General features: G+C 34.1%; 2 protein-coding genes and 1 non-coding gene across 3 annotated transcripts in view; all 3 read right to left on the minus strand.

The window, feature by feature from the left end:
- The window catches only part of LOC112905581, a 2606-nt gene extending 1627 nt beyond the window's left edge, over positions 1–979 (minus strand). Inside the window, exons 1-2 of the mRNA XM_025978263.1 lie at positions 869–979; positions 422–618 (exon numbers count right to left, since the gene is read on the minus strand). Of these exons, the coding sequence (XP_025834048.1) occupies positions 422–618; positions 869–920 (249 nt within the window). The 5' untranslated portion in view covers positions 921–979. The remainder of the gene's footprint in view (positions 1–421; positions 619–868) is intronic.
- A 975-nt stretch (positions 980–1954) lies between these two features.
- Positions 1955–2083, minus strand: LOC112905582. The gene has a single exon (XR_003231890.1). It is a non-coding gene; the product is annotated as a U11 spliceosomal RNA (small nuclear RNA).
- Positions 2084–2427: 344 nt separating this feature from the next.
- Positions 2428–24805, minus strand: part of LOC108741880 (TBC1 domain family member 16) — a 55514-nt gene continuing 33136 nt past the window's right edge. Inside the window, exons 2-6 of the mRNA XM_018476846.2 lie at positions 14219–14508; positions 5728–5930; positions 3946–4197; positions 3707–3888; positions 2428–2872 (exon numbers count right to left, since the gene is read on the minus strand). Of these exons, the coding sequence (XP_018332348.1) occupies positions 2676–2872; positions 3707–3888; positions 3946–4197; positions 5728–5930; positions 14219–14508 (1124 nt within the window). The 3' untranslated portion in view covers positions 2428–2675. The remainder of the gene's footprint in view (positions 2873–3706; positions 3889–3945; positions 4198–5727; positions 5931–14218; positions 14509–24805) is intronic.

Genomic DNA, 24805 nt, shown 5'->3' on the forward strand with positions numbered 1-24805 from the left:
GGAAGTTCGAGCCTTTAATCTAAGAAAAAGTTTTTAAATATATACGGTTGAAATAAACGGCATATCAAGAAATATTAGAGATGATATCATCAGAGTCCATCTGAAACACCCCCTTGTACGGTTATGGTGTGAGACGATTAAATTCTTTTTCAAATTATATAATTAACCAACTTGTGCCATAATCATAGCGGTTACATCAGTAAGTACGGGCACAAAGAAATAAAAATCAGTTACAAAATATGAAAATAGCAAGAATGTAAGCAAGCAAATATCGTAGACACATATTGCAGATGAAACAATACTGATGTAAAAACTAAGAAAGTGAATAATGCATACAACACGCATCATAATTTTGATGGTTTGATTTTTTCCGTGGTATACTAATTAGTCCTTTCTGCGTTCCTTTTTTGTAAATACGTACGTCTATATTAACTCCTTCCACCTGGTTTGTTACCATTCCTGCCAGTTTATTAGGATCACATCTGTAAACCTCCTGACCATCTTTTAACCATCGAATATAATCCAATGTTGGAAATACTCCAATACCGAACAAAATATTGCATTCTAGTTTTACAACATCTCCAATTGTGGCAGTTGATGGCATTTGCAATTTACTAGCTAAAAATACGTTTTTCGTGTACTAAGTACATACATATGCATGCACAACCTATGCATTTTTAGCTACAAAATATAATTAATAAAGTTAAAGTACATCTGATTTTTTAAATATCTGTTTATGGCTAGAATGTTTACAAAAAAGGAATTTAACATAAGTCATTAGATGAGTTTGTATTTCTGTGCGATTATAATATTAAGAAGCTGCTATCTAAATTCTAGTTTATATTGAGATAATAAAAATCAATTTTACCTTCTGCACCGTAAAGCAAAAATAATAAAACAAAAACACATGCCTTTTCCATTCTAAAACCGTTTGCGTTGACTCGTCCGTTTTTGAATAAGATAACTGTTGAGTTTATTTATTTCTTTTATATTATTTCAAAAATGTTTTTGTTTACTGGTATTTAAGTTTTATCGGTCAATGTAACAATAATTTCTTCTTGAAAAGTGATAATTTGTTTATTTCGAAACTTACATTAAAAACATAATTAATTAACATCTTTTAATTGTTGTTTATGTACGGAACCTTTGTGTAATTTTCAGTTTATATTAGTTTGATAAACAAAAACAATATTTTTGCTATTTGCTTTATTTTAATACTTGCACTGCAGTAAAGTTTTTACAACTTATTAACAATTAAAAAAGTATATTTATATAGATCATGTAATATAGGTAACATTTCAATTTTTAACCAATGCCCTTGCAGTATTTTAAGAGGTTCCACTTCTTAATTTGCAAAATAATATATTTGCATAAAGCATACGTGTACATTCATATATATTGTAGCACACATTGTGCATTTTTGTTTTCATTTCCGTTAAGATGCAGAAATAAATATATGTACTGTATATAAGAATAGATAAGTGTTCTTGAATAATTACATGCACGTAACTAATTAATAGACAGTTTTAGGTACAACTATTATAGATATATTTAAGATTTTTGAAATGAAAACGTGATAATCTTACCTAAAAAATCAAAACCATGGTCTTATACTTGAAATAAAGACTCAAGAATACAGCATAATACTATTATGGTGATATGCATATATTTCATAGGGATTTAAATTGTTTTGTATAATAGTTTTGTACGTATACGTAGTGAAATTGTGATTAGTTTTAGAATGTTTTTGATGTAATTACTTAATTCACTTATTATAGAAATAGAATTACCTATAATAATATATATATTTATCTTTAGTAAGTATGCCTTTAGGCAGCTCAACTGAACTTTAAACATTTCCTTTATAAATAAATTTTATTGTGACATACGCAAACCAAATACAAGCGAAAATCCAAAGTCTCAAAGGTATGCTGCTGTGTTACATTTTATTGTGGGAGGCGCCTTTGCTCAATGACAAACAGCAGCCTCACGTTTCCAAAAATTGTGTGTTGGGTATGTCTTGATTACCATACCCCACGAACCATTAAGGTTCGTGTACCATAAAGTGGTAAACACCCTTTTTAGAAATTATACTTTGGAAATGTCTTTTACACAGTAAGTAATGTTTTACAAATAATACCGAAAAGATAAAACGAGCCATCTGTAGGTAGTAATTTAAAGATGTAGTAAATTCATGTTTATCATTTCTTTACTTACTTTTTTCTAATACAGTATTCTATGCACTTGACAACTGTTCATTCCAATTGAATTTCTTTCGCCCAGTAGAGGGCGCACATATACCAAACGATAAAAATTAAAACATTTCATCCTCAAAGTATTTAAAGATTTCTTATTTTAAAACGAATATAGTTCCTAAATCAAAATGAAAATGCTTTAAGAATAACTTTTTGATTTTAAAAATATTTGAAAAGATTAATAAAGTAATTTTATACATGCATGCCTTTACCTTTTTTTTAGAAAAATATCCTACTTTTGAACTTCCTTTTAATATGGTAATTATATAGTGTAAATATATTTGATCGTTTTTGCTGCTTACTTTAATACGATTGCAATATTGGTCTGCTGATGACTGATATTTCAATTTCATACTGCAAGGGTTTGCAATGATGATCTTTCACTGCAAATTAATTTCAATTTCTAATTAAATAAGTATATTAATTAATACTGCTTTGACAATAGCCGTTCTCATGTCCTGTACAATAAATACGAGGACTATGAGTACTATCCCATATCCCGGGTCCGCATCTCATGCAAAGGCCTGATAATGTGCAAGGTATTTCACGAAGCTGACGGTATTGATGAAGAAGGCCCCTGGCTTTACGAACTATTGTCTGACCGTCCATATACATTGCTGAAAACCATTACAAAGCAATCTAGTTTGTTTCAATTGGAAAATGAACCTTTTTAAAATAAAACTAAGATTACAAAGAATAACTGGACGTCTTAACAATTTAAAAAGTGTGCTAAACTAGCTTTTTTAAAAATTGAAAATACATCCTATACAAAAATATGTCTCTAATTTTTCCATATTTAAAATTAAACGAACAAATAAAAAAATGAATAACTTATTGCATTCAGCTTAGCTAAAATAAAAATGGTTTAAATTTAATAATAATTTTCCGTCGTTTTTAGCACAAACTGTAGTTCGTTTTGAAGCTTTTAGGATTCCGTACCAACAAAGTAAATAGTAACTTTTACCTAACCCAATCGTATATTTATCTAGCACACTAAAAAATTTTATGGACTGATTTTCGTCTTGAAATAAAAAAAAGACTTTTTCACTTACAATATTTGCGCTCCCATGTTTTCGCCCCTGATTGTTTAGTGTTCGTATACACGATAGGAAATTTTTAACAGAAATTCAAATGAGTAATAAACGGCTAAATAAAAAATATATTCATAAATGAAAAGATTTTTGAAAACTTTTCTGATATCGATTCAAAAGTAGAAAATTTGTTGTTACCTATCTCTTCTAACATTCTAAGGATCAGTTAAATATTTAATTACTATTTAATAGTTGCCAAGATAGACAAAAGCATTAATTGTTTAATCATAAATTTCTGATAAGGTATGGAACCATTGATGAGCAAGTCCAATTCACAATTGTCCTTTTTTGGATTACTCGTTTAAACTGTTGAGATAAACTGTACACATTAAAATAAGAATTAGTTTTAAATAATCTTACCTAAAGAACTAAAATGAAGAAGCATTTCGTCTGCTCGTAAGTCTTGAGCAATGACATCATCAGCGTAGACACATATTATAGCAAGGCATATAAATAGGTGAAAGTAGTCTGTTAGATAATTTGCCCAACAAGCTTCCCACAGTCTAAGGGCAACACCTTCGGTAAATTCACGTTTAAAACACCTGAAATAAATGCTAAATATAATATTTCAAAGGCAAAATTTCTACACATACACTTACAAAAGAATCCATCGATGGCAGAAAAGAAGCTCCATTCCGTCCCTATGTTTCTCCAAATGTTCGTAAAATCGTGGAATCATTAACCTAATTAATTCTTTTAAGTATCGTAAAGATATATCCATGTCTCTATCAGTAGGGGTAGCCACAAACACAGCCCTTTGCATAAGACCCACAAAACACCAAAAGGTCGCAACTTCATCTTTTAGTTCACATAGTACCGGTGCAAGGAGGTCACTCATACCTTGTGTATACCTAAAATTAGCAAAATCAATTCTAGATTTATAAGTAGTTTTATGTAATCAACTAAATATAGGTAATAGTAACAGATAATTATATAACTGCATTATGAAATGCAACGAATAATACTAAAAAGGAAAATAGAATCTATTAAACAAACCCCTTTAAATAATACATTTCTTGAGTATCAAATTACTTTTCTATGTGTTTTTAATTGGTATATACGTATTTCGTTTTTAACATTAGCATGCAGCAAGGTGGATTTAGAATTAGCTTTAAATAAAATGAAAGCGGTTTTGCCACAAGAGTATGGCATGAAAAATAAAAATAAAATAAAAATATTAGTGTCGATACAGGCTTGGAACTTCTTCTAGGAACACCTAGAAGTCCCTGATTTTCGATATTTAGGTAGTTAGATAACCAAGGATGGAAAAAGCGCTAGAAATAGAAAAGAAAGAACAAGGCTGAGTAAAAAAGAAATCACTTTTCTGCTCCCAACCGGTTATTTCGAAAATTCAAAAAAGATTATTAATAGCTCAGGTTGAAGTACGGCTCTGTATGGATGAAAAACGTGAACCGTGGATAGAGAAAGTAAAATGAGGAGGCATTAGAAAAAGTAGGATAAGAGAAGGCGTAATGGAAGACAATAAGGAAATGGTGAGATAGGTTAGTAGCCATGCACTAGTTAGAGGTATATTAGAAGCAGAAATAGGAGTTAAGAGGGGTAGAGGTAAACCTAAATTAGACTGTTCCCAAATAGTTAGAAATGAAGGTTGCTCTATTTTTCGAGAAATGTCAAGATTGACTTAAGATAGGAAGAATTGGAGATACGAGTCTTCCGGTGAAGACCGTATGATAATGGAACGGTAACTTTTCAAATTTAACCCATTAATTAATTTACCTAACAAATTCAAGGAAATTAAGACAATGATATTGTTATATTGACTATGAAAATTGCTATTTTTACGTTTAGATACAAGATCATTTTTATCAACACAAAAACTTTAGTATTTTTACAAACCAAGACGGTTAAGTCTTGTTGTATTATTAAATTATTAAAAACTGGTACAAATACAATAAAATTGGGGCATTTAACATTACCGTGTGGTGAACCTGATTCTATGTAATATCAAAGAAAACATTTGCTTGGGGTCCCCTTTGTACCCCCTGAGCTACGGCACTGTTACTTGGTACTTGAAGGTCAGGAGTAAGACATTAATTTTTCGCAACAGTAACGCGAAAATCGAACGTCAAGGAATGGCGTGCGCCTTATAATAGAACAAATTGCCGCATACATTTTGTGACTGTTATATCTATTTGTATATATGCAAGAAACACCCAATAGTGTCGTGACGTCATGCGCTTTCTCTAAGAACACAAGCTCTTTGAATATCGACGTATTGTAAATTATATAGCCGATTTCAAAAATGATTTTTGGACCGCAGGAAAAATTTTTTATATACAAAGTAGTACGCATATATTTGAAACATACAATAACAAAATTTCATATTCCAACCCAATTGTTAGAATATTTGGTATAATTACCCTAATCCTGGATTGTATACAGCGTAGTTTAGCAGAATATTTTTCATAATATTTAAATTGGGATTGTCGTCTCCAGCGAAGAAAGGGTTCCCTCTGTCAGTCCGGACAACATCTTTTTCGACTACACTTTGTATCTTTCTCTTAAAATGCGTTAACTGATTTCCAGTAAGTTCGAGGCGTCTTCTTGTGATTTCCTCATATTCCTGTTAAAAAAATAGTTGTAAACATAGATATAAGGTATTTTTAAACAGCGATAGTAACAACTGAATTGATAAAGCCTTCAAGTTCTTAGTGAGAAATCACATTAGGACAATTACTTAAAAGAGGGCAGTAGCTGTTTCTGTACTCAGGGTAACAGAAACAGTGACAGTCTGTGTGACATTCGAATTTTCAAATAGAAACTACCTCGTGGGATGGTACCAAAAAGTGCAATTGTAGGGGTAATTATAGACGCAATGGGTGGGAGTGGAAAGATAAAATATTTGATGCAAGTAGGGAACAATAACCGTGAGGGTCAGTATGGCACATACTTGATACAGCGCCGACCGCAGTCATCTAGGTATCCTGGGAACTTTCGATGGACAGCGAGGTTAGACTTGTAGTGATCTTCTTTAGTACTGGAAATTTGGTTTTTAAGAAAGTTGGTGCGTGAAGGGTGCGTGGTGCAGGCAACCCATTTTGCCTCAAGTGATACGTCGGTTAGACGCAGGATGGCGTAGACTCTGTATCAATCGTAGTGGACACGTCGAAGATAATCGAGGAAGAGAACAAGTGTGGCAGTTGCCCAGTAAAGATGTGTCGATAGTGCTATCGAGAAGAATATGGGGATCCAATTGTCTGTGAAGGGGAAAAAAAAGACCGACGCAGAACCAGACACCTGTTTCGAACCGACCAATTAGGACGCCGGATTGAGCCACGATCAGATCTGATGCGTCCCCTTATTATTGTTTTTTTAAATTTAGTTACTATTTCGTTTTGAGTTTTTTCTTTTTGATACAATTGTAACTGAAGTAAATTTGGGAATATACTATTTTATGTTATTTTGTTTCTCACACAATACTTCATCACCTACTCAATATAACAACATTTTCCTGAGAATCCGGAATTATACGCGAATGCTTTTGTCTAGTCAAATAAAAGAAAGAAGCGTTTCAGTTCGGCGCACTACAAGCTGGTTAATTTTATTTGGGACATTGCACAGGTATGTTTTTAATAATTTTAGTTTAGAGGAACTCCGTTTACCACTTGCCACGTTCATCACAGGTTTTATACAGTCGGAATACTGAGCGCGATAGATAAAACCACTTTTATCGTGTGTATCGTAGGTTCCACTTTTATCAATGATAAACTTCCAAGTGCGATCTTCTTTCATTACAGCATTCATACCCCCCAAATAATATTCGTAACTTTTAGTAGTTCTAAAAAGTTNAAACGAGTACTAATTTGTATAAAATTGAATGAGAAGCAAAACAGAAAAACAATTTTTCAGTTGTTGGGTCCTTATTAAAGTTCCTCCTCTCGGAAGTCGGAATACTGAGCGCGATAGATAAAACCACTTTTATCGTGTGTATCGTAGGTTCCACTTTTATCAATGATAAACTTCCAAGTGCGATCTTCTTTCATTACAGCATTCATACCCCCCAAATAATATTCGTAACTTTTAGTAGTTCTAAAAAGTTTTGATTAAAATGTGTTTTGTGACTTTGACAGTTAAAAGTTGCAAATTCGATAATATGAATAATGAAAAGCACGTTTCTGTTTCTTTTTACATCCTCAAGCAAAAATATGGGTATTTACATTGATAAACCACTTCGAAAAAGAATGTTTTTCATTTCTTTGATTTTTTTAATGTTAAAATAGAAACTCCAATTGATGCAAAACTTGGAAATTCGCTGAAAGATGTACCGCTAGATTATATTTTCAATTATGATGAGACATATCTCAGCGATGATCTAGGTCCTAAACGCATGGTATTCCGTCGACGCGTAAAATGTCCCAAATGTAACAGGAATTATTTAAAAGGAAATATTCCATTGATATTACCATGTTACGTCGATTATACGAGGGTGGATTGATAATTTTCCGGCCTGACCAAGAAAAACAAGGTTTTTAAGAATTTTTTTTTTTTATTTCTCAACATAATCTCCTCCAAGGCTGATACATTTCTCATAGCGGTGTTCCAGTCTATTAATGCCATCTCTATAGACTGATTCGTCAAGCTCCTCAAAATAACCATTTACAGCTTCGATTACTTCTTCATTGTCCGCAAATCTCTTACCGCCAAGCCATTTTTTGAGATTAGGGAACAGAAAATAGTCACTCGGGGCTAGGTCTGGAGAGTAAGGAGGGTGCGGCATCAATTCAAACTTTAGATCGTTGATTTTAGCCGTCGCAACGATTGACGTGTGCGCTGGTGCGTTATCGTGATGAAACAAGATTTTTTTCTTCGCCAGATGAGGTCGTTTAATTTTCACCTCGTGGCTCAAACGTTGCAATAAGTCTGCGTAGTATTGACCAGTGATAGTATTACCCTTTGCAAGGTAATCAATGTATATAATACCTCTTGCATCCCAAAAAACAGTAGCCATAACCTTGTTCGCCGAAAAAATTGTTTTTGCCTTCTTTGGAGTTGGTTCCCCTGGTCCAATCCACTGTTTAGACTGTTCTTTGGTTTCAGGAGTGTAGTGGTGGACCCACGTTTCGTCAACGGTTACGAATCGACGCAAAAATTCGCTTGGATTACGCTTATACAATGACAAATTTGCGGTAGAAATGTTTTTTCGAATCAATTTTTGGTCGACTGTTAGCAAACGCGGCACCCATCTTGCACAGAGCTTTTCCATATGCAAATGTTGGTGCAAAATATGTTGCACACGTTCATATGACATCTTACAGGTCTCAGCTATCTCACGCACTTTCAATCTGCGGTCTCCCAGCACTATTTGATGAATTTTTTCGATCATATCTGGAGTTGTGACCTCAACGGGGCGTCCTGAGCGAGGCCCATCAGAGGTGCTCACACGACCCTTTTTAAACTCGGAAACCCACTGCTTAACGGTTGAATATGACGGGGAGGATGTCCCCAGTGTTGAGTCCATCTCTTTTTTAATTTCCTTCGGCGTTAACCCCTTCAAATAAAAGTATTTGATGACAGCACGATTTTCCTGCTTTTCCATTTTTACGAAAACCACAGAGGCGTCTTGTTCAGCGTGCTGTCAAACCTACACTAGCAAGGAGATCGGGCTGAAACTATAGCTACAAGCTATCCAAGGATGGTACTATAGAATGTCACCTCAAGGTAGGCCTAGTGGCGTCATCTCTTGGTTAGGCCGGAAACTTATCAATCCACCCTCGTATGTGGACCTCTTGGGTTGAAGGAAGACCACCAAACACTCATTATGGATCTAGAAAATCGGGCTGGTTTGATAGCTCAAGTTTTGAAGAATGGTTTCATAAAAAAGTGGTATCATGGGCAAGAAAAAGAGAGGGTATCAAATGTGTTTTAGGCGACAATCTTTGTACTTTGAACTTGAGGAATAAAAATTATATTCCTGCAGGAAGATCCGTTAGCCCTACCGATTTACAACCTACTGATATCAATCAGGCTGTCAAGGAATCAAAAAACAACCGAGGATTAATCGGTTTAAATAACCATACTAATAAAAGAAGCGACGACGATCAGTTTTCTGTGCATGATTTAACAATCCCCTGCAATAAAGAATCAAAAGCAGAAGATGAAAATGAAGAAGAGTAGGACGTCACCGCACATAAAGCTGGAAGCTTCGTCATCATAAAACAGTCGGAGAAGAAAGGAATTAAATATTTCTTGGCCCGAATAATTAGGCTGTGTGATGATAATGACTTGAAGTAACATATTTCAAAACATTTGATAAAGGAAGATCTTTCAGATTTCCTGATAAACCCGGCGAAGCCAGCATCTCTATAACAGATATAGTCTCTAAATCCACTTATTTAGAGAAAGAAGAAGTATTTCTTACTTTTCTGAAGACTTATCATTTTTTTTTGAGATTTAATATTTGTTAAACTCATGTATTTTTAATAAAATAAAACAATTTTTCATTAACATTGTATTTTTTTACTAACGCGAAATCACATTACCTAGGATAGCAAAATGAATGTATGGGCAATGACACCCTGTTTAGTCAAGTGACTTTGCCCACAAATGTTTTATTTTTTTTTTTAAAAGTGTAAACGAAGGCAGACTGAGCTATTATAATTCACCTCTATAAACATCATTCCAAGCGTTTGTCAGAATTCAGATACAAAAATGTGCAGTCATCCTGTTTTATGGTAACTATTAATGTGGGTCCCGGAGATACGCATATAAATATTGAAATACCTAACTATTTTCAATACGTTTCAATACACAAATTATTTTTTTTAATTAAACGAGTACTAATTTGTATAAAATTGAATGAGAAGCAAAACAGAAAAACAATTTTTCAGTTGTTGGGTCCTTATTAAAGTTCCTCCTCTCGGAAAAACTGCGCAACCCCTAAATGTTGTTCGGGATGTTTTCCAAATCAACTACCACTAGAGCCACAATCAAAATCAAAGAGATTTCATATTCCACCAATTACTCTAAAAAGCGAAAACGCAACGTAAAATTATAATTAAAACGTATACTTTATGACACTGTTATTTTTTGAAATTAATTCGATTATGACTAAATTAGATTTTATAATTTTTTTGATGTTTTATGTATAATATCTACTTACTTTTTTTTTAATTCTCTTTTGAGTGCATGTATTATAAACGTATTTTGAACATTATTTTTTCAAAAACGAGGCATCTCTTTGAAATTGTAATAAATTCTCATAATTTTTGAATTTTTACTCAATCCATTTTATTAAACAGCCATCACAGGTGGCAGACTAGACACTTCGCAAAAAGTTATTTATATTATAGCACGTGACAGAATTTCTTATCTATGTTTGGTTTATGCTTAACCACTACGTCAAGAAAATTTTCAAAACAGTGCTCTCAAGAATTTACGTAAACAATCTTTATTAATTCTACACCACCGTAACATTAATAGCGACATTTAACGGTTAACCTAGTTTGAATTCAATAGATCTTTGAAAAACCTACACATAAATCGTGTGCTGCTACGAAGTAGGTTCTGAAATGAAGTTTTTAATTTGGCCGCAAACACGTGCCATAGGTGGGTATGAAGAATTGTCAATAAACCTGGTTCGTATATCGTATTATTGCTTATTTGATATCGTTACACAAATTACTTCCATTCTGAACAAACAACGATAGGCATTTCCAGTTTACAGAATCCCGGCTTATATTTTTATGTTCTTACATGTAGATTTATAATTAACGATAAGAAGACGTACGCACAAGAATAAGATCATTAACCATTTTGTTCCAACAAAGTGGAATAATTAAATGGAAAATCATGTTCATTGATATAAATAAATTAGGGCACACGAACCCTTTTAATTATAACAAATTCAATAATATTTCGGTTTCTATTTATAGAAGTATAAGTAAAAGAAGGACCATGACGCAATCCGCGACAGATTCTCCAGGGAAACATTGCACTAAGGAAACTGTTTTAAAAAGAGTCAAAAATTCTTAACTGAAACAATTTGCCAGAAGCCACCTGGATGGAAACACTCATATACTTGTTCTTACAAGATAGGGTGAATACGGACTCCTAAGTTAACTACAGAGAAGTTTGAGGGGCTCTGGAACAAAGCAGAAACGACTCTCAGATAGTTTACGCCGTTAAGTCGGATCACCTTACTGAATCAAATGAAGTGAATAAAAAAATGAACAGGAACTATAGTAGAATATGCATGATCCCCGGAAGGTTCTAGTAATATGAAAAACCACAAAGGTGAAGGTAGGCATACTCAGTTTTGCAAAAGACAAGAGTGACCAGAAACTCCTTGAGTTCGCTGCAGGGATAAAGGTGTTGTAGTTAGGAATAAAATCCCATTTCCAACGTTGACGCAATAGAAAACCACATGCAGCATAACATTAATTATAATACCTTGGGTTGCAGTGAATAACGTTTTTTCAAAGAAACTGGAAGGGAATTAGGTGATGAAAGAGTTGTTAAGAAGAAAACGACGAGAATGTTAATCACGATTAGAAATATAAGTGTTACTATGTATGCAGGGTGACCCAAAAGGTACGCAATATGCTCATTGCAGCCAAACTGTAAGTTTAATTGAAAAATAAAAAATGCAAAACCTCGCGGCGATATTCGACTGTTTTTTTGAGTCAAATCACTTGAACGGAATCAAAAAAACCTACAATTTTGGCATTCTGAATTGGTTTTTGCTATAACATTTTTCAATTGGAGCCATACTTCACATCACTGCCATTAAAAATCTGGATAATACAGACGATCTAGTAGTAGAATAGGGAACAAGTTTTGTTTGAAAAATTTTTCGATTAAACTTACAGTTTGACCGCAATGAGCATATTGCGTACTTTTTGGGCTACACTGTATTTCTGCAGAGGAATTAGATCTGGCAATAGAAAGAGCTCCACGGATTTACAAAGGAATTCATTGTCAATTTTTGGAATTGAAGAAGTCCTTCAGGACGTGTCTTGGTCCAGATGTCCCTCCTCACCTCGTAATTCAGATACCAGTGCTTTAAATATCTCATCACCACGTGCAAGATCAAAGAACCGAAAAAGGACAGGTGCTTGAAGTGTAGATCATGAAGTGATGAACTGTATTTCACAGACGAGTTGCTTCAACTGTAACTCCAATGTCTATCGCGCAGGATTTTTATAGTTGACTGATAAATAAGATTATAGAAGAGCGAAGACAACTTGTGCAATGAGTTAATAATAACAATTTCGATATTGTTAAATTGTGATCGTAAGGGGGATGCGATGGAACTTTCCGAAAAGAAGGGAGTTGAGTCTAATGTGACATTTAGGGCATAGGTGCACAATGATACTAAGAGCACAGTCATCCTCCCAATTTTATCATTAAATATGGTGGACAAGAGTGTTTAGCATTGAATATCTTTATACTTGAATTTCAAACGGAATTAAACACTAAAGTATAATACCTGGTGGGACTACTTCATTTCCACTGATCAAATGCGCACTATTTAACACAACTTGAATGATTTCTTCGACACAGTTGACAAGTTGGAGAGTATGGGCGAGAATATTAGCAATAATCTACAAACAATCATGTTGCTATACAGTCTCCCAGCTTCATGTGAAGGATTTCGTACAGCGATAAAGACGCGTGACATTCTACCGTCTCCGGAAGAGCTGAAAGTGAAAATCCTCGAACACAACGAGTCAAAGAAGGAAGAAATGGGAAGTGATGTCATTGCGATGACAGCTGGACGGAGCAAAGGTGGTCAAAGACGCAGAAAGGAACCTATTTTCAAGTGCTTTAAGTGCGGAAGAATGGGACATAAGGCTAACGCGTGTACAAGTCAGAATACCAGCAAATCAAAACATTTGGCAAACAGTATTAACGATGCGTTCGTAGTGAGCCACATGATATTAAGTACGAGTGCGAACGAGACCGCGACAAAAACAATCAACAAAAGTTGGATTATTGATAGCGGATGTACAACACATGTATGCGATAATAGAGCGTTATTTGAGCCCATGAAAACAGTTCCTGATATTAAGTTAAATCTCGCGAGTGGGGCAACGACTAAGGTGCGAGGAAGAGGCAACGTGCGTGTATTGGTAAAGAGTACTCAAGATCAGAAGTTGATTGAGTTACGCGACACACTGTATGTGCCCGATCTAAGGACGAACCTCGTATCGGTTGCAAAAATTGTAAACAATAACTACAAGGTAGTATTTGAAAAAGACTGTGCCATTGTTTACGATTCACAAGGAAAGGTTGTTATGATTGCCAAAAGGAAAGGTGATCTATTTTATTTACGCGAAGATGTTGAATGTACTGAAGCATTGTCTGTTCAGCAAGTTAATTCGAAGTTGTTATTGTGGCATCAAAGACTAGGACACTTGAATGATAAAGATATTGTAAAAATATTCACCAACAATACCATTTCAAAAAAAAAAAGATCTGTAACAGGCTGTCAAACGTATATTAACTAAGATATTGACTTAAAAATGTGGTGTTCAAGAAGCAAAGCATATTTTTATAGAATACCAGTACGAAATTAGATCTTATCTGCCTATCAGGGAGAAAACTTTTCACCCCATCTTAGTATACTATCAGCAAAGTATAGATATAATTAGGTTTCATTAAAAATACACTTTAGCGGTATCCATTGGACTTCCTGTATAATGATCACATGAGGGTAGTTTAGCTGCATCAGGACAGGCGAGCTAAATGCTAGTGCAGTACAATACCGTCGCACCCGAGTCGAGTATCGGATCGCTATGTAATTATTAATTTAGTCGCTTTTGTACTTAAGCTGAATAGGCCAATTTGGACATCCTGACTTTTATTGGGGATAAATACCCAAATAGCTTTTATACATATAACGAAACTTACTTGTCTGCGGAGATCAGCAATATGTAGCCTCTCTTCATAAGTACTCTGATAGGGATAGCAGTGTAATAAAAATGGCCAGACTTCTTTACGTAGAGTTCGATCCATGCCAGCAAAGAAAACGGATTTTCTAAGGGTAAGGTCGTCTTCCAATTGACCTTTTTCATTGAACAGACTCCAAAATAGCTCTTCCGTTAACTTGGGGACTTGACCTTCTTCAGGATGTAGTTCAAGATCAGACACTTCAGGCCGGCAAACCATAAAATGGCGATAAGGGAGGTTTTCCTCGTAGCCTGAAAAGAAGAAGCAATAGTTTTTAATTTAAATAAATACAATCACATTTTATTGTAAGAATAATAATAGGTGATTGATCTAAATTTGAGTACACTTCTACAAGTCAGAGGGATTTATTTAGGTGTATTACTATTATTATTTCTTTATTTCAATGCTTTTATTTCCTTTTTTTATTGATTAGGTACGCCTCTTATGGTGATTTTTACTTCTATGGTTATAAAATCAAATGACTATTATAACACAAAGTAAAGAGGCGGCGCCTTAATTTTGTCTATTACTCTGCTAACTGTTAGGAAATGAAATAATTATAAATACTTGCATAAAACAAACTTATCGTGTTAATTACAATTAACGTGTAAGTGTCACAGCTGCTTTATGAAATGATGAATCAAGAAAAGTTTCATTAGTTCACCAATCTCAATCAGTCAGTAATGTTATATTTATACATGATATAAATTAATTTAATATGCCCTTGTTTCAGATTAGCAAACACAAAAAATTATTAATTGACTATTCATGATTTAACGTTATCAAATGGCAAACAGGGAAAAAATAGAATGCATTCTTGACATCCTACAAGAACTTGTACTCTGCCTTATAAATACATATTACTATTAACATGCCTTTAAATATGTTTTATTCGGATTAGGCCCACTTACTTGCGGTTTAGTAGGTGTACAGGCAAGTGACCGGAGCGCATGCTCTTTATTAGGTTTATCTATTACAGCGCCGATTAACCCATAGCATTCTAAAATATAAATGCTAATGCGAGTTTATTTGTTTGTTACCAATTCACGCTTTAACTACTTTACCGATTATCATGAAAATTTTTACACACATTATCAGGAATTAAGAAAAGGACATAGGGTATCCAGAAAAAACACTGTTCCCGAGGGATATAAAAACCGCTGTAAAACATTCAAACTGTTTTGAGCTTTGTAGATACAAGTGATTAACAATACAAAACGTGTTTTATTTAATGGTAATAGGCAACTCCTGCTAGTTTAAGATAGACACACTGTAGGGATATTCTATCACGTGTAATAATCAAACAGCGGCATCATCTTTTAAAAAATTAGACGTAGTAAAATAAAATTCATGAAAATACCGTCGGAGATCTTTTCACATAAAAATAAAGTAGGGAGATGATACGCTTTGTTGAAAAGATTTTGAGAGTTCGGTTAGCTTAAGACAGTTTTCAGAAAAACATGAAACATTTCCTGATAGACGAGGTTGAAAAATTATACTTCACAAATTCATCAAATTCTGTAACAACATGAGACAATACCAACAAAGAAATGTGTCATTTTGCCTTACCCATATTAACGATGTAGGTATACTTCATTTACTTTCTCTAGCGATGGGCCCGTTCCAATGTCTTGGATGCGCACTGGCAAAATCGTAGATAGGGACAAAAAAGCTCATTATACTCTCGACTCTTGTTAAACATACTTTTTCATACAGTACCTGCCAAAAGTTTTGTTCAATTATGAATAATAGTGCGAGTCGAAAACAAGCGTTAAAGCCTTTAATATGTCTTCAAACATAAATAAACATCTCGTTGATATTTTCAGTAGTAAATGGTACCAATAACAGCATATTTGAGCAATGCAATTGTAGTGGTCAATTTTTCCGTGTAGTACTGTACGAATTATACGCTTCTCACCGGTTAAGAGTTTAGCCGAGAGTTGTCTCCTTCCTTTTCTGGCCTAGTGCTGTTCTTTTCTACTTTGCGCCGGTCAAACTGAAGGTCACATCGCTACAGAAAGTAAACGAAATATAAATACGAGTATTTACTGGATATTGTTTTCGATATCGCTTTTTATATAGTAGGTATCGAACTACTCACATCAGTATACTTAGTTGGTTCAAAAATAATTTATTTGTTAGACCGTTTATTTGTCATATTCATGAAGTCATATTTAATTGTTTGTTTAGTTGGCAGTCTTGACTTTCAATTTTCAAGAAAGCATTTTGAAAACTTATTATTTTTAGGCAGTGTTAAGAAAAATGACCATTTTCGTTAATTTTTCAGCATAAAATGGTAAATTTCCCACTACTTTGTAATAGTGTACAATATACATATTATTTATATTTTAATCCTATCTACACATCAAAACATCTGAATACATGTAGGTATCGTTACTTGTCATTATGCCGTTTGATATCGAATACATGGTATCATTTCATTCCCGAATTTAATAAGAGCAATATCGACACCGTGAACTCGTGTGTTTGGTGGCATACAGGTTATGTGCTACACCGCTCTTCGTGATCACTGATCTCTGTCACCCTGAATACTGAAAGAGCTATTGCCCTCTTTCAGGAACTTGTCTTAGTCTGGTTTTTCATTAAGAACCCCGCTCAGTATGGTCCGCTCCCTGATTCGTCAAAACGTGCAAACCGCATTATCCACTCTATACGAAAACTTCGTCAAAGTTCAAGTCCTGTCGGATCGGAAAATGTTTAGACTTGACGAATTCAGGAGGATAAAAAACCACTCGGTATAGAAATATAAAAAATAATTTTTAGAATTTGGGGACTCGGCGCAGTAATGCTTCGAAGTGCGAATCTGGACGCTCCAAACACTCCCAAATGAAGTCCGCTCAATTAATCACCTGTATCCGTAAGTTTCTTGTTCTTTTACACGAAACAAATGGTGAAACTGATTCTTGGATCCACTTTTTTGCATTATCTATCAGTTTTTAATTTTAAATTAAAAAGACAAAAATTCCTTATTATACTTATTTCTTAATTATTTATTGCGGTTGACTATCAAAATTGTGAATTTAGCTTAATTTTATCAGTCGCTATAGGAAATGATATTTTGTATCTACCATTTTGATTGTAATGAAAAATTAAAGTTCCAACAAATGAATAATTAATCAGTTTTTTATATATAAACGTTTTTATAGTAACCACGCTGAGATAGATAATAAATTAATTATTTCCATTTTAGATAATTTTTTTCTAACAAAGGGGAACTTGGAGCGTAATCGACACTTTTACTAGATTTGGTGATAACTCTTTTTTTTAGTTTATTTATTGTCACGTAGAACTTACAAATTAATCTATCTATAATAAATGACGAATTTGCAGCAAAAGTGACAAATGATGACGATTTATTAATTTTAAGCTTCAATAATGAATGCACGTGTTTTTTCTTTGTTTTGTAATTAGTTATGGAAATAAATGTGAAATAAATGCTAATGAGGTTTTTTTTAATGTAGGTGTTGGTTTATACTACACGTACTTTTATTTTATTTATCTTTCCCTCATATTTTTGAAATAGTGTAAAACTATTGATATCTACCTCGAAAGTTGAGAAAACAAATGTCCAATAAGATAAAGCACACATTGAATATAATGTGCAGGCAAGAAGTAAGCACGCAGCGGCCATTCATCAAAAGCAAAATTATACATCAGTCAAAAGATAAACAGTCAGATATGAAACTCTTACAATGCTTAGACTTATCTACGAAAAGCAAAAAAATACTGTAGCGAGCACGAGCGTGTTTGTGTGCGATCGAGCATACGTGTGTGAGCGGTTTATTGATTCGCCGACTAGCCGCGGGCGCCTTTCTTCATGTGCGCCGTATTTGTAAACGTGTGTGTCGAACCTGGGTTCTGGGAAAGCAGGTAAACAGTTCAAAGAAAAAGAAACCGGACGGCTCGAGAAGGTTCCCGAAAGGAAACAAGAGAGTATTTAAAGGAAGAGACGATCTCCGAAAGGAGGAGAAATAAATTGACCGTTGCAGAACTTAATCGAGAAATAAATTCACAGTGACAGCAGTGAAATAAATAGCGCACTGAATAGTGATATATCAACAGTAGTGTAAATAAATAGAATAATTACCTAAGTTTAGTAATAATTTAATAGTGTGTAGCAAAATTTGTACAGGATGTTGATTTTATTTGCTTTATTTAATTAAGTTAATTACAGTTGTTGTTACAAGACCTCTGTTATTTCAAAAATAATCTTTTAGTTCTAAAGTTATCTTTTTCTTTCTACCTTGAATCTGGCTTTCCATCCCTCAAAACCTATTTATATGATCACGCATTCCCTCCTCTTAATAATTAATTTTCCAATCACCTTGTTGCATTCATTAACGGTCATTTTAAAATCATCCAATCATACTTCTGCAAAAGCCAACGGTCCTAACGGAAAATTAGGTATTAGTAACCAACGGTTTTTAACGTTTATAAACAACAATAAGATAAACCTGCTAAACAGTTGCAACAGTTACATCGATAAATATTGATTATCGCGACATTTCCATTACATGTTATCGTCTAAAATATTATAACAAGTGTTTTTAAGCTCACTAATATCTTACACATCTTATTAGTTAAATTTTGTTAAACCCACGAACATTTCAATACGTTGAAGTGAAAAAAATTAAAAGTGTAACAACTTGCAACTATGCAAAATTTTAAATTTACTTCTGCAATATTCATTTCTAAATTTTATACACATTTATTTATTAATTTATTTTATAAATGATTTTTCTTACAATTTTTAGAAGATGCATTTTTTGATATTCTTACTGATAATTTAAGCATTCAATAAAAAGCAGACGTATTTGACACTGTTAGCTTTTGACTAACGCATAACTTTTTTCACTTACACTAACAATAATTCAAGACGTGTATTTTAAATTGTCACTTAATGCTTATAATTCATATTCTTCTGAAATGCAACACTTTCATATACCAATACTTTTAAAAAAGTGTTTACTTTTGGTAGCGGTCAGTATTTTAGTATTTATCAAATATTAATATGAAATTAACTTAATTAAACTACAGATTATCTTAAGTTAATGAGGAACAGTGAAGGAGCTACATAAATTACCGACCTTATTACTTAAAAATAACAGATCTGCTGAAAATCATTAAACTTGGCAATGTTGCCTTTTAGAATAAATGCCGTGTAAATTATCGACTATTGAATATTGATAGTAGTCCAGTCATATTAAGGGTTTCACCTCGACCAATATAAAGGTTCGTACAAATTTACCGCTTATTATCTCTAATTCTGAGGTTGACCCTCTTTTTTGACTTAATTATCTATAGGATCACGTCCAACATATCAAAATTTGCGACTAGTAGGAAACACTCCTATTAAACAATAGTATTCTGGATACCGAAAGAATGTAGACCTAAAAGGTATAAGATTAATTGGAAGTTTTAATAGTCAACTAATTTCAGAATGCTACATTATTAGAGGAGATAACTGCACATACTTTTACTATAACCATACCTAGAAAATTAGTTCATTAGCAAATTAGCACATTATTACATTAATGTATGCCATTGTCATACTGTCAATTAATCCACAAAGTAATAGCAACCGTGCATCCAACTCAACCTTAATGCAGTGTGTAGCAAGCTTGTAAGAAGTGATAAGTTACTATAAAATAAGAAAATTATGTAAATGTTTGGTGGTCGGAAAGCCAACCGTTTTCGAGAAAAACGTATACCAAAGTCCAGGTAATGGCCAGTTCGGTCCTGATAGGATCACGTAGGGAACTATACTTCATTTATTTTCTCTAGCGATGTGCCACTTTCAATGTCTTGGATGCGCGCTGGCAAAATCGTAGGTAGGGAGAAAAAAGCTCATTATAGTCTTGACTCTTCTTCAATAAACATACTTTTTCATACAGTACCCGGCAAAAGTTTTGTTCAATCATGAATAGTAGTGCGAGTCGAAAATAATCGTTAAAGCCTTTAAAATGTCTTCAAATATAAATAAACATCTAGTTAAATTTTTGAGTAGTAATTGGTACAAATAACAGCACTTTTGAGCAATGCAATTCTAGTGGATAAAATGGTCAATTTTTCCGTGCAGTACTGTACGGATTATACGCTCCTCAGCGGTTAAGAGTTTGGCCGAGAGTTGTCTCCTTTCTTTTCCGGCCTAGTGCTGTTCTCTTCTACATTGCGCCTGTCAAACTGAAGGTCACATTGCTACAGAAACTAAACGAAGTATATAACAATTCAACGCTGTATTTGATCAGCTGGTTATCAGCAGCATCCATGTTTTGTATTTTGTACTCATGCATTCTTTGTTATTTGTTAGATCAGATTGAATGTGATTGACTTGGATGTTTATGTTGCAAATTGTCTACAGTAGCTCGTTGTTCTTTTCATATTGTAAATGTATATGTATCTAGTCAGACGAATTGACGCGATATTGTAATAGAACAATAATAACAATCGCCACTGTAGAAAAAAAATCGTTGATTTTAAACTAGACAGCCCCCAATGTAGCACAGGAGAAATAGCGCGCAACCTTGACTTTTCTCATGTTACAGTGTGACGAATTTTAAGGAAACAGTTATTGCATCCTTATTATTTGCAGCGAGTACAAGCCGCGAATAGATTTGTGTCAGTGGTTTCGGCAAAAAAATGCCGTAGGCGAGGGATGGAATTTTAAAGCATGTATAAAAGAAATTAACGTATCTTGACAATACCTCAATGGTAGTGTGGAAAATTGCCTTATAATTAATAAAATTACAATTACCTATCTAGAGTATATTTATGAACCTATTAAGGTTTATGGAATGTTAATTTTATTTTTTTCTCGTGTTCTTAATCCCATGTTGAGGTGTACTTTAAATAGCGTTACATACGATCAGCGATGAACAAAGCTGTTATATAATTAATTTTTATCATAATGGGCGTCTAAAAGCGTATGTATAGACGCGTAGTAGTAGGCTGTTGATATTGCCATTCCACAACCGGTAGTGTGCGTATGTTTACAATCTTCATCGATGTACAGTTCATTTCAAATTAGAGATGCGACCTCGAGGAAAGAATACACACTAGACTTGAGCAAGACAGAAATAGTTGGAACAAGTTTGAAGCGGACTTCTCGATGGACGGTCTTAGGAGATCGACTAGAATTGTACAGTATTAGACGAAACTGTTTAGCAATGTGTTAAAATAAAAATGTATATAAAGTAACAGCAGAAAACAAATTAAAAGTTTTATAGATGTGTAGAGTATTAAAAATTAGAAAATTTAAAAGTAGAGATGGATAGATTAGAATTAGATATAGTAGGTATTAGTGAAGTCCGTTGGCCCGAAGATGGAGACTTCTGGAGTGAAGACTTTAGAGTAATACATACAAGATCGGTAGAAGGTAATTCGGGGGTAGAAACTGTAATGCGTAGGAAAGTAGGACAGAGTATAGAAAGTTATTTACAAACAAAGCGATAGGAGAGTTATGGTTAAATTAAACTCAAAGCCGGTAAAAACGGTATTAGTGCAGGTCTACACGCCTACATCATTTTACAATGATGAAGACGTAGAAGCAGTTTATGCAGATATAGAAGACGTGTTAAGTTTAGTGAAAGGATAGGAAAACCTAATAGTTTTAGGAGACTTCAACGCAGTAATAGCTGAAGGTAAAGTGGGTGCAATAGCAGGTTCTCTTGGATTAGGCAATAGAAATGATAGGGGAGATAGGCTGATAGAATTTTGCGATAAACATAACTTAACCGTCGCGAATACTCTATTTAACCATCACGTTAGGAGGCGCTATACGTGGAAGATACCAGGTGATTTAGGGAGATATCAGTTAGATTACATACTTCTTAGGCAAAAATTTAAAAATCAAGTGAAGGACTGTAGGAGTTAACCAGGAGCAGATATAGACAGCGATCATAACTTAGTAGTTATGAAGTAGTTTTAAATTGAAAATTCTGAAAAAGACGAAAGGTAGGAGACGTCTTGACTTACAAAAGCTAAAATGTAACGAAACGCGTGATAGTCTAGGTAAAAGGACATACTAAATACTAAAGGCGACGGGAGAAACGAATAACGGAGACGTAAGACAGAATGGAACTGCATTAAAAGGTGCCAAAGTCAGCAGCTACAGATATAATATGTCTTAAACGAAACGCAAGTAGGAAACAAATAAATAAAGTGGGAAATAATTAGGATGTGTAGGGCAGCTAAGGAACAGTGGATTGATAGGATGTGTAAAGAATTAGAAGAAAAGTTTGAGGTAGGTAGAACAGGTGAGGCTTATAGTATAATTAAAAGGAATTTTAGAGACGTAGGATACAGTAGTAATAATATAAGAAACGAGGCAGGGGTCATTTTGATAGAAAATGAGGAAAAGGCAAATAAGTGAAAAGAATATTTAGAGAACCTATACGCAGGCCCTGAGTTAGGAGATATATTAGAGAAGGAAGATGAATGGAAGAATAATAAGGCGTCAGGTGTAGATGGAATACAGGGGGAAATTCTAAAACATGCAGGACAAGAGGTTAGAGATTGTTATGTTTAAGCTAGTTAGTCACATTTACGAGACGGGGAAAGTTCCAGAGGATTATAAACGGAACGTGGTAGTAACCATACTTAAAAAGAGAGGTGCGGATAGGTGCGAGACATTTAGAACAATTACCTTAACTTCCCATGCGTCAAAAATCTTAACTGGAATTGTACAGAGGAGGATGGAAAATAGGAGAAGATCAATTTGGGTTTAGATGAAATAGAGGAACGAGGGAGGCCATTCTAGCTTTACGGGTAACAATAGAGAAAACGATAGAAAAAAGAAAGGAAGCGTACATAGGATTTGTAGATTTAGAAAAAGGTTTTGACAATGTTAAATGGGACAAGATGTTAAATATACTTAAAAATGTAGGGATGAGCTACAAAGATAGAGTGATACTTAGCTTGTATAAAGTGCAACAGGCAGTTATAAAGCAAGGGCTGCAACGTAGAGAAGTAAAAATTAGGAAGGAAGTCAGATAGGGATGCACACTGTCACCGCTACTTTTTAATCTATACATCGAAGACGCGATCAACATCATTAAAGACAAAGTAAAGACAAAGTACAACTGTAGGGATAGATATGCAGGGGCAAAAGATTAGTATGCTTAAATTTGCAGATGATATGGCAATATTAGCATCTAGCAAGGAGGTTAGTATTAAATAAAATGGAAGCAGTACTAACAGATCAGTATTGTATGAAAATAAATAAAAGTAAACTAAAATACTAGTATGCAAGGGAAGAAAAAGTAGGGAAGAGCGAATATAAAGATAGGAGAAGAAAAATTAGAAGAAGTGGCTGATTTTAGAAATCTAGGAAGTTAGATAAGTTAAGACGGAAGGAGTAGTAGGGATGTAAAGCAGATGATAGCGCAGGGTCGTGTCGTCTTTAATAAATAGAAGTCACTTCTATGCTCGCGAACGGTTAATTTAGAAATTCGAAAAAGATTGTTAAAGGTGTATGCTTGGATTGCGGCGTTGTACGGGTGCCAAACATGGATAGTGAGCGCGGCGGAAAAGAAAAGGTTAGAAGCTTTCGAGATGTAGTGTTATAGGCGAATGATGAGGATAACGTGGGTAGAAAATATTAGAAATGAAGAGGTGTTTGAAAGAATAGGAGAACAGAGGACTCTACGGAAGTCAATAAAAAATAGGCGAGATAGGTTGGTAGGGCATCTTCTCAGACATGAGGGTCAAAAGGTTTTAATAGTAATAAGAAAAGCAAAAAAGAGTATTAGTCCAAGATTCTAGGGCCCCCAGACGTTACTTATTTTCTCATTCTCTCAATAATATATGTGGGATAAAGTAGTGTTGGTATATACTTTAAGTGTGCGCATACCTGACAGCTTGGGTTGGCGGCCAATTCATAGTTACCATGGGTTAAAGGTAGATAAAAACAGCACATACTTTTCTTAAAGTAAAAAAACAAAATTAACTTCTCAGACTAATAAAACCAAAAACTATTTACACTAATTATTAAAGAACTTAAAAACACTATTAAATTATTACTAAACTTAGGTTATGAATTTTTCTATTTATTTACACTACTGTTGATATATCACTGTTCACTGCGCTGTTTATTTCACTTCTATCACTGTCAATGTATTTCTGGATTCGCTTCTGCAACGGTCAATTTATTTCTTCTTGTCTCGGCGATCGTCTCTTCCTTTAAATACTCTTTTGTTTACTTTCGGGAACCTTCTGGAAACATCCGAATAGCTTATTTTTTCTTTGAACTGTTTACCTGCTTTCCCAGAACGCAGGTACGACACACACATTTACAAATACGGCGCACACGAAGAAAGGCGCCCGCGGTTAGTCGGCGAATCGATAAGTCGTTCACGCACACGTGTGCCCCATCGCACACAAACACACTCGTGCTTGCTGCAATATATTTTATAGAATATTGTTAAAAATTAAAACTCAATACTATCAGACACTTTTCGCTGGCGCTTAGTCTTACCAGACGTTTTAGTGCTCCAAAAAAAAATAATAGAACTTTACTTTTAATCTCAG

Source organism: Agrilus planipennis, unplaced genomic scaffold, assembly GCF_000699045.2.
Source record: "Agrilus planipennis isolate EAB-ADULT unplaced genomic scaffold, Apla_2.0 scaffold281, whole genome shotgun sequence".
Classification (NCBI taxonomy): domain Eukaryota; kingdom Metazoa; phylum Arthropoda; class Insecta; order Coleoptera; family Buprestidae; genus Agrilus; species Agrilus planipennis.